The sequence below is a fragment of the Dipteris shenzhenensis genome, chromosome 19, assembly GCF_047967505.1.
Source record: "Dipteris shenzhenensis isolate YYH24624 ecotype China chromosome 19, Dip_SZ_1.0, whole genome shotgun sequence".
Classification (NCBI taxonomy): Eukaryota; Viridiplantae; Streptophyta; class Polypodiopsida; order Gleicheniales; family Dipteridaceae; genus Dipteris; species Dipteris shenzhenensis.
In genome coordinates this window covers 52918321-52934970 of record NC_141614.1, presented here as the reverse complement: position 1 = coordinate 52934970, position 16650 = coordinate 52918321, and the positions used below count along the sequence as shown (strand labels likewise).

The 16650-nt window shown below is 48.9% G+C and overlaps 1 protein-coding gene across 1 annotated transcript in view; it reads right to left on the bottom strand.

Annotated features, from left to right (window-relative positions):
- The window catches only part of ETFQO (electron-transfer flavoprotein:ubiquinone oxidoreductase), a 186400-nt gene extending 171767 nt beyond the window's left edge, over nucleotides 1–14633 (bottom strand). Inside the window, exons 1-3 of the mRNA XM_087390501.1 lie at nucleotides 14091–14633; nucleotides 13897–13973; nucleotides 13713–13819 (exon numbers count right to left, since the gene is read on the bottom strand). Of these exons, the coding sequence (XP_087246627.1) occupies nucleotides 13713–13819; nucleotides 13897–13973; nucleotides 14091–14478 (572 nt within the window). The 5' untranslated portion in view covers nucleotides 14479–14633. The remainder of the gene's footprint in view (nucleotides 1–13712; nucleotides 13820–13896; nucleotides 13974–14090) is intronic.
- Nucleotides 14634–16650: the final 2017 nt, after the last annotated feature.

The following is a 16650-nucleotide window of genomic DNA, read 5'->3' as shown; positions in this document are numbered from 1 at the left end:
CCTTGTCCCCTCAAATCGGGGGCTCACAAGTGGGGCAATGACATTTCTAACAGGACCTGCAAAAAAAGAGCGGAAAAATCAGTATACCCAGTTATCAAACATGCTTTTTGAAATTTCCAGAGAAGGACATTTGGGATGCTATATTTTCTCTAATTATATCTTTCTGGAATATGCAATAAACAGTGAATAGTGAACAACAAACGCACTGTTGGATCATGACGACATGGAGCTATGCAAAAGCTCTCCAAAGTGCAATGACAGTCTACATGGCAGGTTCACCACCACCAATACTTCTGAGGTCTTGACTCACCTCGGTAAAAATTTGTATGGCTTTGATTGAGAAAGTAGATAGCCTCGAGACCACCAATGTGGCGCTGTTGGCAGAAAAAGCACACATTGACAAAACATTGAATAAAATCAAGAAATAAGGAGGGCGTATGCAAGAGGAATGGAGGAAGGAGAAAAGCACGAAAGATACAGTTTCCCACCTACTTGGAGCACTACCACCATTGTACCGATACATGAGGCGGGGGACCCAATGGATACTGGGAGCTACCGCACTCTCATGATTGGCTACACTCTGGCTAAGATTTATGGATCGATACTGGAGAGGGTGATCAGTAGTTATACAGAGGACCATGGACAACGGGATATTGCAGGCAAGCCTCTAGAGACAACACTCCACACTGGACCATATCTTTACCCTAACAGCCATCATCGAGGAGGCGAAGTTGAGGCGCCAAAAGGTCTACACTTGCTTCGTGGACTTTCGGAAGGCTTTTGACACAGTCCCTCGCTCTCGCCTAATCAAGCAACTACAAGAGCTGCATCTCCCAGAGGTCATGATCTGGGGAGTGATGAGTCTATACGAGTCCGTCAACGGGCGAGTCCACGCTCTTAGGGGGCTATCAAATTGGGTTGAGAGCACCATAGGGGTGAAGCAGGGTTGCCCCCCTCTCACCAACTCTCTTCGGGCTATACATTGATGAGATCACATCCTTTGCTTATCGCCTAGGAGGAGAGGGCTCCCTATTGGCTGATTTGATGGTACAGATACTACTATATGCAGATGACATAGTCCTCATTTCGTTCTCAGCCGAGGGATTGCAGAAACACTTGGAGGCCTTGGAGATGTTCTGCGGAGAGACGGACCTAACAGTCAACCTTGGGAAAACCAAGGTTATGGTCTTCAACACATCCCAAGCAGTGCTTCATCGACATCGACGTCAACATAGTTTCACTTACCGAGCAGAGCCAATGGAGATAGTGTAGTCCTACACATACCTAGGAGTAGTATTCACGGGACCAAGCTTCACGATGACCCATGCCGCCAAAAAAGAAAGAAAGAAAGAAAGATATATTAACGTCCACGGGGAGACCTCGTGGGCCTATGGGACAAAGTGCACAGAAAAGCAAACTCATACAAGCCTCACTGGGCTGAAGCAAAGGGTACGCTAGGACCCTTGCTGAGTACTAATCTATGCTAACAGAATCATAATCATAATCATAATCATATCAATCAATATATCCAAGCGTTGGGACGAAATTGAAGCCTGGTACAATGATGGCTCTCTAGTGGGCTGCGAAAATATTTCGTATCTGCGTCTGTCGAGCTGTCTCGCACTGCGGCGGGGGGCGTGGTCTCCTTGCTCTCTGGACTCTCTAGGCTATGTCTAGAGTGATCCCTCATCTCTGTCGGTCTCCTTTGAGGAAAGCTGTGATAGGTCGGACCTCAATAGAGTGTACTCTGGGGGCTCTCTGTCGCACATGTGGCCTCTGCAACCCTCTCTCAACGGTACTGTGCCGGCTGCTCATCCAGACTGCTCTCATATAGGCTAGCTCCTCTACCTCCACTACACTGTGTCCAAGGGCTGACTCAAATGTATAAAAGTCTGTGACGTGTCGCTGTGCCCAGTCACCCTCTATGTCCTGTAGTGGTCTAACCAACCCCTGTTGCTCTCTTATCTGTCGTAGAAGCGCCTCCCTATGTCGCCGCATCTCCATCAGATAGAGTCCGATACAGACCTGGTCATGGAAATGGATCAGTCGTGACAAAGGACCGAAGCCATTCCCCTCTAGGTAGAGACAGTGGTAGCGTCCTCGAATCTCATAGTAGGCTGGGCAAACACAAAGAAAATGATACTCTGTCTCAACCGCCCCCAGCGTACATAGAGTGCAAATCCGCTGCTCTCCCTGCCTCAATCCTCAGCTAATGGGATGAAACCCGCATCTGACCAATGGCAATTCTCAGTGCATGAGATACTCCTCTATCCTCGAGATACTGCGGTCTGATAATGAATCCCTCCTCTGATACTCTCAAGAAGTGGTCACGATAGTACTGGGTCTTGGTGGGAAGTTCCTGGTCCTCCCCCAAGTCCGGGATGTGTGAAGTTGGAGGAGGTCTAACCGTATAATACGGTTGATCTCATCTCACGGGATTAACTCAGGGGGTGCATCCATGCTGTACTGAAAGGGGGGAAGCCTATCCATCTGGATACCGTGCCTGGCAAGCCATGTAGATATGCGTGCATACCATGTCTCTACCCCGCTCTCTGCGAGTCGTCTGGATGACTCTAGGGCCAATCTCAGAAGTCTCCAATGGGGTAAGTCCCACACCCTGTGGATGAAAGTCAATGTCTAAAAGATGGCATCAACCTGCAGGGGTGTCATGGCGAACTCTGCCTGTACTATCTCATGTGGAACTAAGGGCTTACATCGGATCACATCCTAGATCCCATTGTCACCTGTAGCCGCTTGAAGCTCCTCCGATCTGTCCTCGGAAGATCGCACCTCCAAAAAGGTGATGCATACAGGACAGTCGGCCACACTAGTGTGTCGAAGAGGCAGCCCTTCGTTGGTGGATCCTGGAAGTGCGCCTACAAACACTGCCACTCTAGTTTAGCCAAAGCACTACGCCCTCGTGTGAGTTGTGCCTAGGCTACATGTTTCATCGTGAAGATGGGTCCTGTGAAGATTGCTCCCAAATATGTGTATGACTGCACTATCTCCACTGGTTCACCACGATAGGTGAAAGTGAGTCAGTTAGTCACTGCTCGTGAGGTGTTGAAGATCATAACCTTAGTTTCCCAAGGTTGACCGTCAGATCTCTCTCTGTGCAAAACACCTCTAAGACCTCCAGATCTCTCTGTAGTCCCTCCGATGAAGAGGATATAAGGACTGTATCATCAGCATATAACAGTATCTGTATGAGGAGATCCCCTAGTGATGAGCCCTCACCACCTAGGCGATCTATGAAAGATGTGATCTCAGCAATATAGAGTCCAAAAAGAGTCGGTGAGAGAGGGCAGCCTTGCTTCACCCCAATGGTGCTCTCCACCCACTCCGATAGGCCACCTGGGGCACGGCGGACCCTGCCTCTGGCTGACTCATATAAGCTCATCACACCCCAAATAAGTATCTTTGGGATCTGCATCTCCTATAGTCTCTTGATCATGCGGGATCGTGGAACATTGTCAAAGGCCTTTCGAAAGTCTACGCAGCATGTGTAGACTTTCTGATGTCTGGACCTCACCTCCTCAATGATAGCTCTCAGGGTAAAAATGTGGTCTAGAGTAGAGTGCTACCTCCTAAATCCTGCCCTCGTGCCTCTATATGACTGCTGATCTCTCTCTTTAGTACCGATCCATAGATCTTGGCCAGTGTGTGGCCAATCATGAGGGTACGATAGTTCCCGGTGTCCATGGGGTCTCCTGCTTTGTGTATCGGTACAATAGTAGTGGTGCTCCATGCTCGTGGAAAGCCGTGCCAAACTGCAAGGTTAAACATATGTGCAAGGATCGGTGCTAGGACCTCCTGCCCATGTGCGAAGTGCTTTGTCCGAAGGCCTTCGTGATCTTGTGCTTTCCGGTTGTGGAGCCGGCGAAGTGCAGCCTGCACATTCTGCGTAGTGAATAGATGACAAGTAGTAGGCATGGGCATAGTGGGCATGTATGGCGGTGTCTGCCTCAGGACATCATATAAGGAGCATGCATAAGTGTGCCACACGCCCGAATCGGTGATGGGGATGGGCGGTTTTCCCTCCGCGAGGAATCCCCACCCAGTGGTTGGGTCTCCTCCACGAAATGATATGATGATCTCATCCATCCTATGTGTGAGGAAGGCTCGTCTCTTGCGACGTGTCAGCCGCCGCTGAAAAATCGTGTGTGCCTCATGTGGCGTCAACTGACCCAAGGCTCACTCCCATGTGAGGTGGGCTCGCATTTCTCTGCATTCATCATCAAACCAGGGGTTCTGAGGCATCTTCCCATCTCGTACCCGTGAAGATCGGGTCATAGGAAAGGATCTGGTGGCAGCATCCTGTATCACTGTGACAAGGGTAGCTGAGGCATGGGCGAAGTCTAGATCAGCCTCTAATAAGGCCGGAAGCTCTCTGGCCAAGTGACAAACAACCACTGGTTCAAGAGCACGGTCAAACTGGTTCTGGGTACGGGTAGCAGTAGCAACTCTCCCTATGCCTGGTGTAGTAGCAAGAACATCGAAGGCCAGATATGAGTGGTCAGCTCCAAGTTGGGGGGGATGGGGGGCAATGGTGAGGTCATGTATCCGTGAGACAAAAGCCAATGGGCCCAGTAGGTAGTCCACTGTGCTAGTCCCGCCTCCATGTGGGAAGCATGTGAATCCCTCAAATGATGGCCATCTCTGAAGGCCATTGAAGATGATGTATGCTGTCACATGCGAAGTATCTGCAGAGAGTCTCTGAATCCCAAGTTCTACTGCATCTAACTCTGGCATCATGTGGGGATCTCTCTCATATGTGAAGTCAAGTAAGCCCACTTGCCTGTCACTTGTCCTTGCATTGAAATCCCCCAGAAGGAGGGTGTCTCCCTGTCTGGAGAACTCTATGATATTCTCGTGTATTGTCTCATAAGGGCTGTGTCCCTCTGTAGTGACATCATGGGCATATGATGATGTGTGTGGAGGGAAATAGCGTACTGCAATGAAGATAGGTCGGGCATCTAGTGGCTGCACTCGTATCCACATATGATGTGCATGTTCCTCTCTCTGTACCACAGATATGAGTGGTCTCAAGTGTGTTTTGAAAAGGACAGCTGCACCTCCAAAGCCTCGTACTCCACTATCTCTCCTCATTTATTTCCTATGAGCAGACTCCCAGGTGTACCCTGTCACTGTGGGCAGCCCTCTCTTTGGGCTCTCATGTGTCTCAGTGTAGAAGATGATGTCTCTGCCTGTGTATGTCTCCAAGAAGCCACCTGGGTCGGACCAAAGTGTGCCATTACAGTTCCATACAGCCATACTCAGCTTGTTTTGTGCACTCTTCTCCCGGCTCTCGCACCGTCATAGTTCACCCTCTTCTTTCTCCCCTTCTCCCTTGTCACCTCTGTCGACTCTTTCTCAAATAATCACTTTGCCATCCGTGTAGGCAGCCCATTTCCCTGCCCCTCTTGCTGCCATAACCCGTATCATCCCTTCTCTCCAATGCTCCTGCTGCAACAGCGTGAGATCGTCATCCAAAAATATTCTGGTCCCTTTCAGGGTTGCCCTCATGCTCATGAGAGTGGACCTGTCCATAGCTGTTCATAATTTCATTACGAGTGGTCTTGTTGGAGCTTCAGCTTTACCAACCCTCCATGTTGTCTCACATGTGAGGTTGACTCCCATTTTGGTGAACAAGGTCATAGCATCGGACATAGGGGTGTCTCCAACTCTTAGGCCTCTGAGCAGGACATTCAAGGCCTTGCTGCTCCTCCTTTTCTCTTCCTCCAGGGCTTCAGAGATGATCTCTTTCTTGGGGGCTGCCGTATCCTTCTTAACCACATTCTTCCATTCTAGTATGTCTGCGTTACCTTTAGTGATTTGCTGTGTGAACTCAGCATGCTTCCCTTGTATGGTTGTCTGTAAAGCTGCCATCTCCTTCTTAAGCATCTCATTCTCGGCAGTCATCTCTTCCATTGCCTTGCACGTACCTTCTAGTACCCCTGCTCTTCTCTTCGACTCCTTGGTCCGACCAGCCAATATGTATGGCAGCCCTTGTTGGGGGCCTGACATGTCAGAGATAGAGTGGACATAGGTGGAGTACCTGCAGATCCTCATGCTCTCATGGATGATCCGGGGGAAACCGTCTGTACCACATCACATCATTCAAGCCGAGTTTGGTGCTTCTCCACTCCAGCTAGATGCAGCCTTTCAGACCATCACATATCTACACCGTGTTAGATCATATGGGGACTGCACATCAGGGAGACAGAGGTTGCCATGGTTGGCTCTCAATTCCTCCATGGGGTTGGCAGCAGAGGGAGACGAGCGATGCTGGTATGCACGGACTCACAGATGGTTTGTGAGACTAGGGTTCCACATCGATAGGATACCTCCTTTTCAGTACAGTTTAGATGCCCCTCCGGTACTCCCACCCACCATCCCGATTGGGCCACACACCAACCAGATCATTCGAGAGGATCTCCTGCAGCTACGCACCTTTAGGACCTGGTTGGAGCCAAGGGAGCTTCCAATGAAGCTGAGTTTCTACAGAGATTACTGTCTTCGTATTTCGGAGGAGGGATTCATCACACCACCGGGGTACACTGAGCTTCATATGTCTCACTCACTACGGATCTCCATCGGACAGTTTTGGGTATCATCACACCGCCTCCGCATAGAGCGCGGCAGAGCACAGGGGATTCCTAGGGAGCATCGCTGTGCGACTGTCAGGAGGTTGAGTCGGAGGAGCATTTTATTTTCAGGTGCCTAGTGTACTACGAGATCCGAGGTCGCTACCATTGCCTCTTCAGAGATGGCTCCCGGCTCCTTTCTAGATTCCTCGCCTACCCAGATCAGAGATGCCTCGCAGCCTTCATTCACGAGGGGGTCCGACACAAAGAGTACTTACTCAGACGACGGGGCTTGGCCAAATTATCAGACACCTCTCAGAGCAAGATCACAGAGTTCTTCCCATCAAGTGACATTGTTCATCTAGTCTCTAGCCGTAGACGTGACAAAGACCCCGACCCGACGATCGCAGCACAACACACGAGACATTGAGGGGACACATAGATCACTCTAGGGGACCTCCCGTCCTCACTGTTTAGACCTGAGATACGTCCCATTGGAGTCACGGTGGCTCTAGTCTTGCGTCAAGCCTTGTCCAGGAGACCGAGACGCACAGCACCCCTTGACGGACGCCAGCGTCCATTACCGGCTATGCACCAGCCAGGGCGACATGACTTACGGAGGATTCCGCTCCGCTCCAATCTTTTTCTTTTCATTGTTACATCCAGATGTATTTGATTATGTATGATCAGACTTAGGATTCATCACGGGTGATGATGCTCGTTTAAGTAGCTCCACCCTTACTGTGATTTGTATCAGGTTTTCTTTCAGTCTCATAGACCCATCGGTCTTCTGAAGACTCTAATAAAATTTCTTTCTTTTCTTTCTCAATTGCTGTAATTCTGTCCCCATGGCCTGCATTTTGTCCTTGAGGTTGACCTTCTCATCTTCCCATGCCTCCTCCTTTTCCCATTCATCCTTCTTCCCTTTCTCCTTCCACCATTCTTCTTGCATACGCCCCCCTTGGTTCTTGATTTCATTCAGGGTCGTGCTGCTGCTCAAGAAAGATGTGGAATTAGAGGGCTCCACATCACTTTTCGCCCGCATCTTTGGGTCACACCCTTCCAGATCACAGGCTAGAGACTGGATGTTGGTGGCGTTACCAGGAGACCTCGCCCCTCACCTCAGGAATATTCGACTTTTGGGACGTGGATTCTTCCAAGTGGTTTTCAACTCCCACGAGTCCACAGCCCTTGTTCTCAAAGCTAGGCAAGTGCCCAGGTTCAGATGGACTTACCCCCTTCTTTTTTATTACTTTTTGGGAGCAGATTGGTGATCACATTACATCAGCCCTGCAGGGCGTGTGGGACTCTGGTGAGATGCCGGACTCACTCACAGATGGTCTCATTCATCTCATCCCAAAGGGGGGTAATAGGAATCTTGTGTCTCAATGGAGACCCATCACTCTTTTGGGCACTTTTTACAAGATTCTGGCGAAAGCCATCAGTCTGCGGCTACAGGTTTTTCTTCCAGATTTGATTCATGACACGCAGACAGGGTTTGTGCATGGCAGAAGTATTTTTTATAATATTTTCTCATTTTGGGAGGCCTCAGAATGGGCCATGCAGAGCCGCCAGAGATTGGCCATTCTACTCTTGGACTTTGAGAAAGCTTACGACAGAGTAGACTGGGATTTCTTAGAGGGTACTCTATCTCGCTTTGGTTTTTCAGATGCATGGATTAGAGGAGTATCCTCTCTCTACAGATCAGCCCATAGCCAGTTGCTCATTTGGGGGGGTAAGAGGGAACAGGTTTCAGATTTCCAGATCCGTCCACCAGGGATGTCCTCTTGCCCCGTTTCTTTTTCTGTTTGTGGCGGAAGCTATGAGGATCTACATTAGATCTCAAGCTGATATTTATGGGTTGAGGCTTCCTACCCGCCGGGAAGAAGAGCTCCTGGATAGTGAGTTGGCAGATGACACGGCTGTTTTTTTGGATGCCTCCCCCAAGACACTCACTTCCTTCCAGACAGCCTTGGATTTGTTTTGCACGGCTGCAGGTGCACACATTAATTGGCATAAATCCAGTGGTTTTTGGATTTGCGAGGATGACACCCCGGATTGGGGTAATGATATTGGCTTCACTTGGGTACAGAGGGGCTTCTCCGTCAGATATTTGGGCTGCCAGGTTGGGGTGGGCATCTCTCCCTCACAACAGTTTGCTCTGGAGATGGAAAGCATCAGAAGAAAGCTCCTTTTCTGGAGCTCAGCCAAACTTGACTTGGCCTCCAGGGTGGTGGTGCTTAACCAAGTTCTTCTAGCCACAGCATGGTTTGTATGCTCTTGTTGGTGCCACTCTAGGGATTGTATCACTCAGCTTAAGAGGCCTGTACAAAACTTTTTATGGAGTGGTCTAGATGGCACAACTGATGTTACAACCAGGGTGGCTTGGGAGACCTTGATTCTTCCTACAAGATAAGGGGGTTTGAATATCATCGACCCACATCTACAGTGCAGAGCTTTACTCTGCAAGTTCGTTGTGAGAGGGCTTATGCCAAGACAAGAGCCTTGGAAGGATTTTTTTATCAGATGCATACAGTCTCGCACGCCCACTTCAGGAGAGGATTGGACACACAGTACTAGATGGGTTTTCACCACAGCCCACCTCAGGTCTCCCTCTTCCCCTCTTATGGTTGCTATCCTGAAAGCATGGGCCAGCTTCAGGAGTACTCTTCGCAGGATTCCCCCATCCACCCGTGAAGAGATTGAAAGGCAGCCTATCATGTGGAATGACAGGATTTTGGATGAGCTTGGCAGACCACTTGGAGCTTCTCCTTACATGCAGTGGCCAAGATGGGAGAGGGGCCCTGCATCTACAGTGGGAGCATGGAAAGCCTTCAAGAAGCTTCCTGCAGACCAACAGGCCCAGATGGTTCTTAATCTCAGAAGGAGTGCAGGGAGAGTCCAACAGATTGATGCAGCCTTGCCCTTGGATTGGGTGGACACAGTGGTACTTGGATCCTGACCCGCTTCTCCTCACCCTTGGCTCATGGAGGCTGTGGCTCTATGGAGGTGTCCCATTAAGTTTTTGCAGTGGGACGCTGGGGAATGGGAATGGATAGATGAAGGGCACCGAGAGAAGGGCATCCCCTTCTTTCGTTACATGGTCAGTAATGCCAGGAAATTCCAGCTCAGCTCTAGGGGTTGGAAGCCTACCAGAGCTCCTCATTGGGAGAACTTTCAGATTTATGCTAACTTGCAGAGAATTTTTTGGCAGAGGCTCTGGAAATCCCACAGGAATAGAAAAATCACTCTTCTTTTGGCTTTTTATTCATGGTGGGATAGCAGTGAACCATTGGAGATCCAAGTTCGGAGCTGACCCTTCTTGCCCTCGCTGCCTTTCTGCTTTGGAGACAATACAGCACTGCCTATGGGATTGCAGACAGGCGAGAATCATATGGAAGGGGATCACAAGACTTTTCAGCACTTTTGTTCGCCTATCTTTCTATATGACCTGGGGATCAGTGGCTTGGCTTACTCTTTCAGGTCCCCAGGTATTTTTTGAGAGACTTGACTCCTCTTGGGCTCTTCACATTCAACGACACCTTGTGAAGTCGTGCTCTCTAGAGGATGTTCCGGCCACTCTTTTCAGGGCTGCTCACTCCTCGGTCGACTCTCCATGGGAGATCCTAGCTAGCATTGCAACATGGCACATTTGGAGAGCCAGGTGCACTGAGGCTTTGGAGAGTTCTCAGGTTCACCCTTCTCAAATCTTGGCCAGTACTTGGACAGATACGATACACACTCTGATGGCCATTTGGGCGACCATGCAAGGATCATCTCGAGCAGCCTCCTCCAGGAGAGTTACTTTGCTCAGAGATTGGAGAGACTCTCCCTTCTTTGCTGAGACTTCTACAGGGTTGAGATGGCATTTTCAGCCTCAGCCTTGGTTTCTTTCTACCTCATTCCTCTGAGGTGTTTTTATTACATGCTTAGCATGGTGTATTTCCGCACAGAGCTTGCTCTAGCGGGTTTCTTTCTTACTTAATAGAAGTCTCTTTTTTGGGGAAAAAAAAAAAGTGTCTTTTCTGCCATCAATGCCACATTAGTGGTCTCGAGGCTATCGACCTTTTCGATCACGGCCAAACAAATTTTGCTGAGGTGGGTCATACCTCGGAGGTATTCTTTGGGGTTGTTCCTGCCATGTACACTTGCATTGCACTTTCGAGAGCCTTAACATAGCTCCGTGTCGTCATGCTGGTCTTTTCTTTTGCCCTGACCTCTGAGTTTCTTTTTCTACAGTTTGCTGGTGGAGTGGAGGCAGCAGCTCACGGGGGACCCTGGGGCATCATCTTGACCTCCAGTTGCAGTTCGGGGGGGGCTTCTCTGTTCTGTCACAGTCCGGGGGACCTGCATGCCCCTGGTACAGAATTTCGAGGGCCTTTATTGGCCCTGGTGCAAGCTTGGTGTATTGTGTAGGTAGGTAGGTAGGGCAGCTGCTGCTAAACAGTAGGCGGGGGTAAGGTAGTTGAGGGCTATAGGAGGTGGCGCAACAGTAGGGAGGCGGGGCTAGGGGTGGCGGCGGAGAGGTTAGGGGCTGACGCGAGGCTTGAGGCTGAGAGGGGGGGCTAAGGGAGGTTGCGCACTAGGCTAGGCTAGGGAGGCGGGGCTAGGGGCTGGGGATTTGGGGGCAGGACTAGGGGCTAGGGGCTGAGGCGGGGAGGATAGGAGTTGAGGCAGAGAGGCTAGAGGCTGAGAGGCTGAGAGGCTAGGGGAGGTGGTGCAGCAAGCTAGGCTAGGGAGGCGGTGCTAGGGGCTGGGTGGCGGGGGCAAGGAGCAGCAATGCGGTGGGCAGGAGCAGCATGGTGGGAGGCTGCTAGGCGGGGAGAAGAGCAGCATGGCGGGGAGGCTGCTAGGTGGGGAGGGAGAGCAGCATGGCAGGGAGGGAGAGGGAGAGCAGCATGGCGGAGAGGGAGAGAGAGAGATGTAGGTGTGAGGTAGGGGTAGAGAAGTATGTAGAAGGAATCCCTGGCCCGCCGATTAGAGAGACAATGCTTCCAGACACATTTCCAGGATCCACGACGAAGGGCTGGCTTTTTGACACTCTCATGAGACCGACTGCCATGTATGCAGCACCTTTTCGGGGGAGTGACCTTTCAGCTATCGACTGGAAGGGATTTAAGAGGCTATAGGTGATCATGGAATCTAGGATGATTCGGAGTAAGCCTTCAGTTCCCCATCAGATCATACAAGCAGAGTTCGCCATGACACCTCTCCAGGTGGACAACCTCTTCCAAACCGTGACTTCAGACCGTGACTTTTCTCCAGAATCTGGGCCCTACCTCAGTGGAGATTACCGAGACTGGCACTGGAGTCATCCCGACAACTGGCAAAGAGAGGCTTTGATACATCATGGTATGTGCAAGTGTCCACATGGTTTGATAGCCAAGGTATCCAAATGGATAGGCTCCCCCCCTTTCAGTACAACATGGATGCACCACCGGAGCTCATTCCACATGATGAGATTAACCGTATCATCTGGTTAGACCTTCTCCAGCTTCACACATCTCAAGCTTTGGGGGGGGATCAGGAGTTCCCCACCGAGACCCAGTTCTATCATGACCACTTTCTAAGGATATCGAAGCATGGTCTCATCATCAGGCCCCAGTACCTCGAGGATAGGAGAGTCTCACACACCTTGTGGTTGCTATCGGACAGATACGAGTCTCATCCCACCAGTTGCGGATTGAGGTTGGGAGAGCGGCCGGCATACCTAGAGAGCAACGAGTTTGTAGACTATGCACGATGGGGAGGTCGAGACAAAGGAGCATTTTCTATGTGTCTGTCCGGCCTACTATGAGATGTGAGGGCAATACCACTGTCTCTTTCAGAAGGGGCTCGGCTTCGGACCACTCACACAACTGATACATTTCCCCGACCAGGTTTGCATTGGGCTCTACCTAATTGAGATGCGGAGACATAGAGATTCCCTTGTGCGGCAGCCCAAAGATCAGCTCCAGTTGATGCCTCAGGACACCGATCTAGACCGAGCATAGACGCGCGTCACTAATTTTTATGCATCCCAGCCAACACCAGATGAGATCGAGGGGGAGGAGCTTGAGGAGACGAGAGCACTATGGATCAGCAGTGAGACCCGTCACCAGGATGTGACTGGACGAGAGACGGGGAGACCACACACGACACGTGGGGCGACCAGAGCACGCACGATTGAGGTCCGACCTATCTCAGCCCTCCTCTGAGGAGACCGCCACAGACGAGGCATTACTCTCAATGTAGCCCATCGGATACAGAGATCCAGGAGAGCGCGCCCCCTACCATCGCAGGAGATAGCCTGACAGACACAGATACATGAGCTCTTTGCATCACATCAGATGGCCATCAGGGAGCCGGATTATATAGAGCCTGCACATGTACTTGGAGCTCTGGTTCTGCGCAGTATTTGATTGCTCTTTTCCTATATATTTTGTACTAACTTTTTGCATTTTTAGCACTTAGCACTCAGCAAGGACCTTAGTGAGCCCTTTGCTTCAGCCCACAGTGGCTTGTAGAGGTTACATATATCTTGTATCTTGTCTCATAGACCCGCGCGAGGTCTCCTAAAGACGTTAATACACCATTCTTTCTTTCTTTCTAACTCTGCTCTGTCAGGAGCCCTCCAACAAAGTACGGGACAATTCAGGTTTTCCTAAACTAGGAGCATAATCCTTGATCCTAATCCAAGTCCACACAAATTTGCACCCTCCTTTCACTCTGCGTCATTCTATCCCCTTGAGGACTACTTACATCCTGTGGGCTCCAGGAGCCAGTTTTTATGGAGCTCAAGCCTTACAAACGTTTTGATTCCTATGGGCGTGGAACATTTCCAGGTTCCTAGATTCCTGAGCTCGTCCCTCATTTCTGTGTGCGCCAAACTTGATGCAGCCATTCCCAGGATAAGCTCTGAGTTCCAAGAAGAACCCTTCCAAAAGTCCTAGTTGTTCATTCGTCGCAAAGGGTAACGTGAATTATTCATCTTTCTCGTCATACTAGACATCAACTTACTGATGCTGCACCCCATCTTGACTAGTTAGTTTGTTTTGAAGAGGAAGAGTGTTGGAAAAGAAAATAGGACATGGTGCTAAGTCTTTCGTTTGCATATTGCTGGCAATGATGGTCTTGATATATAACCTTATCACATAGTTGTTACGGTTGTTGAAGGGAGAAGGTAGTGGGATCGCACGACTTGCAGTAAGCCACCAGAACTTGTCTACGGAAACGGGTACCCTCACCGGAGCCTGCAACAATCTAATTCCAATTAGACAAAAGAAAGCATCTTGAAATTAGAAAAAAAAAAGATGGTCCTAAGACTTACTCCTTGATCCTTCCAGTCCGGTAAAAGTTCATCAAGGGCACGTGTTTCCAAAACATTGCCCGAAATTACGTGAGCTCCTGCAAATTATGGACACAATGATGATCTTATCTAGTAGTGAAAGAAACAACCAGCTAACTACATGGCAAGTGCCCTTTTTGATCGGGAAAACGAAAGCTCCGGCATCAGAACGTTACCGATTTCGGATCCTTTCTCAACAATGCAAACAGAAAGTTCAGTTCCTTTTTGTTGAGAAAGTTGCTTAAGTTTGATAGCTGCTGCTAGTCCAGCGGGTCCTCCACCAACAATAACCACATCGTACTTCATGCATTCTCGAACTGCCGGGACCGTTTGCGAGCAAAAACCGTGTCTTTGTAAATACAGGTAACGAGAAGGAGAAGCTATATATCGATTCTTTCTCAAGCTAAAACAGTTCCGGAGATAAGAGCCTGATGATGCCTCTGGTATGGGAGCTGCGTCGTCAACTGAACGAATTCGAGATAGAGGAGACAAACTACAAGGCTGGGAAAGCGCTGCAGCCCAGTGATTGGACCGGGGAGCAACAAGGCGGTGAGATCGATACATGATAAGAAGCAGCGTGCTATTCTTGCAGCGAATTGGAATCCAAACTGTGCGACATGTGCATTCAAATTCGTTAAGCTATGCTTCCGTTATGCTTCACTTCTCTAGGATTCAAACAAGTAATGATTTGAGTTGTCCTGCCCGATCATGAGAGTGGAGCCAATAATCAAGCCTTTGGATTTGTTTTATATATATATATATTTTTTAAATTAGCACTGCCTTCAGCCACCGCTCTAGTAATACTTTTGATTAAATCAAAAGTGTCCCTCAGAGTTTGCTGCCACGTGGCATGTTTCTTTTTTTGTTGGTTCATTGGTGGCTTGGGTTTCTGTTGTGGTTTTCGAGTGTTTTTGGTGGTGTTTGTGGAGCGTTCGTTTTGTGGAAAATCGCTGGCAGCTGTGGCGAGTCGGATTTGTTGAGCGAGAAGAGGCTTTGAGGAGTTGCAAATATTTGATTCTGAAGCTTGTGCGAAAGGAAGCTTTGAGGAGTTGCGATAGTTTTGTCGAAGAATTTACAGAGGTGGGCTGTTACGCCTTGATATTTTGATTGTTTGTGTTTGTCCATTCGAAATTATATCACTTAGGAAAGATCAAGTGTGCAAGCATGATTAGCTTCAACAATTTGATGTCTGCGATTGCAATTGCGATTGCTTTCGAGAAATATGTCATCTATTTTAGTAGGCAGAGATACAAAAATTTTGTCATGAAAACTGTGTATAATTTTGAATCAAGGTCGGGGATGCAAGGAACGGTTTTCGTAAGAACAAGTATGGAAACAATGTTGAACAGAGGCAAGCAAACACGGTTTAAATTCACGAGCATTGGGATCCAAACTCTTTATCTTGATGGAGCAAGGGGAGGATATGAGCGAGGGGAGAAGCTGGTTGATTATGGAAGTCGTTAGGGCTTTCAGTCCGTCTGGAAGATCTGATATCTTAACAACTGCTTCGGACACAGTATTGGGAAGAACTGATTGCGGAACCTTAATATCCATGGGTTTTTTAGCCAAGTGACGATTAGCGCATACAATACGTCCAGTTGATCCTCGTTGATCCGCGTAATTCTATTGCGCAAAAATTGGAAATGCATTTGATACGGATGGACGATTCATTCCATCCAGAGTGAAGAAGTGTGCAGGCGATTTGATGCTACTGCTTGCGTAGAGATGTTGTGCAAAAACTCTTGAGCTTCTCCTTTTGAGGACTGCGAGGATAAACGCCCCAACCTAATTTCATCTAGCACTTCTGAGGAAAGCTCTACCTTCTCAAAACTACGATCACCCAATTCCCTATCCGGATTCTCCCCCCCCTCCTTCGCCTCCAAATCACCATATGCCTTTTCTTCTATTCACCTCGGCACTTACTATTGCCCAGTTTTTTATATTCACGTATGGTCATTTGTGTATTCCCTTTTGCCATTAAACTATTACTTTACGAGCAGTTTCTTCTTACAGGTTTGCATGGCCTTCTTAGATTTGTACTCCTCCCTTCCTCGAGCTACTTACTCTGCACTGCCAACTACTTATTCTCTTGCTTGCTTCCCCATCCCGGTCTGATGCGGTTACCTTTTGTGGACGCTCTTAGTTCTCAACACCTACGTACGTGAGCGCCTCCTCACTCTCAACTAGACAACCAAGCTTTTGGTTTTGTTGTTGTTCATTTTCACTTGCTTCTTGCCCATGGGCATTGGCTTTTTCCTCCAAGGGAACCTTTTCTTAGCTCTCCAAGCGACTTCAACCTTCTTTGGTCGCTAGATGCTTAGCTGACTTGAACAAACCTCTTAGTAGACCACCCTTCTCTCACAGGTCTTTCGCCAACCCGTCATGTTACTTTTGGCGCTACCCATAATCAAGTTCCGTCTTTTGTTCATTTGCTTCCCATAGCTTTACGTGTTGCCTCTTTTTTCTTACTTCATTTTGCTTTCTTCACTCGTCATTAGTTGGCTGGTCTTTTCAATTTAGCATATAGCGTAAAGACTTGGTGGGATTCACCGTTTCATCCAAAGCAGATGTTACCCGCTTGCTGTCTAGCATACCCAAGGATCATAATATTCCATGAGACCACATTGCACTTTGACATGCTATCAAAGATATGGCAAGCATCCAGCATACTGCCATGTTTCATATACATATGCAACAAATTGTTTGTCTCTAATACTGGAAGCACAATGAAAAGCT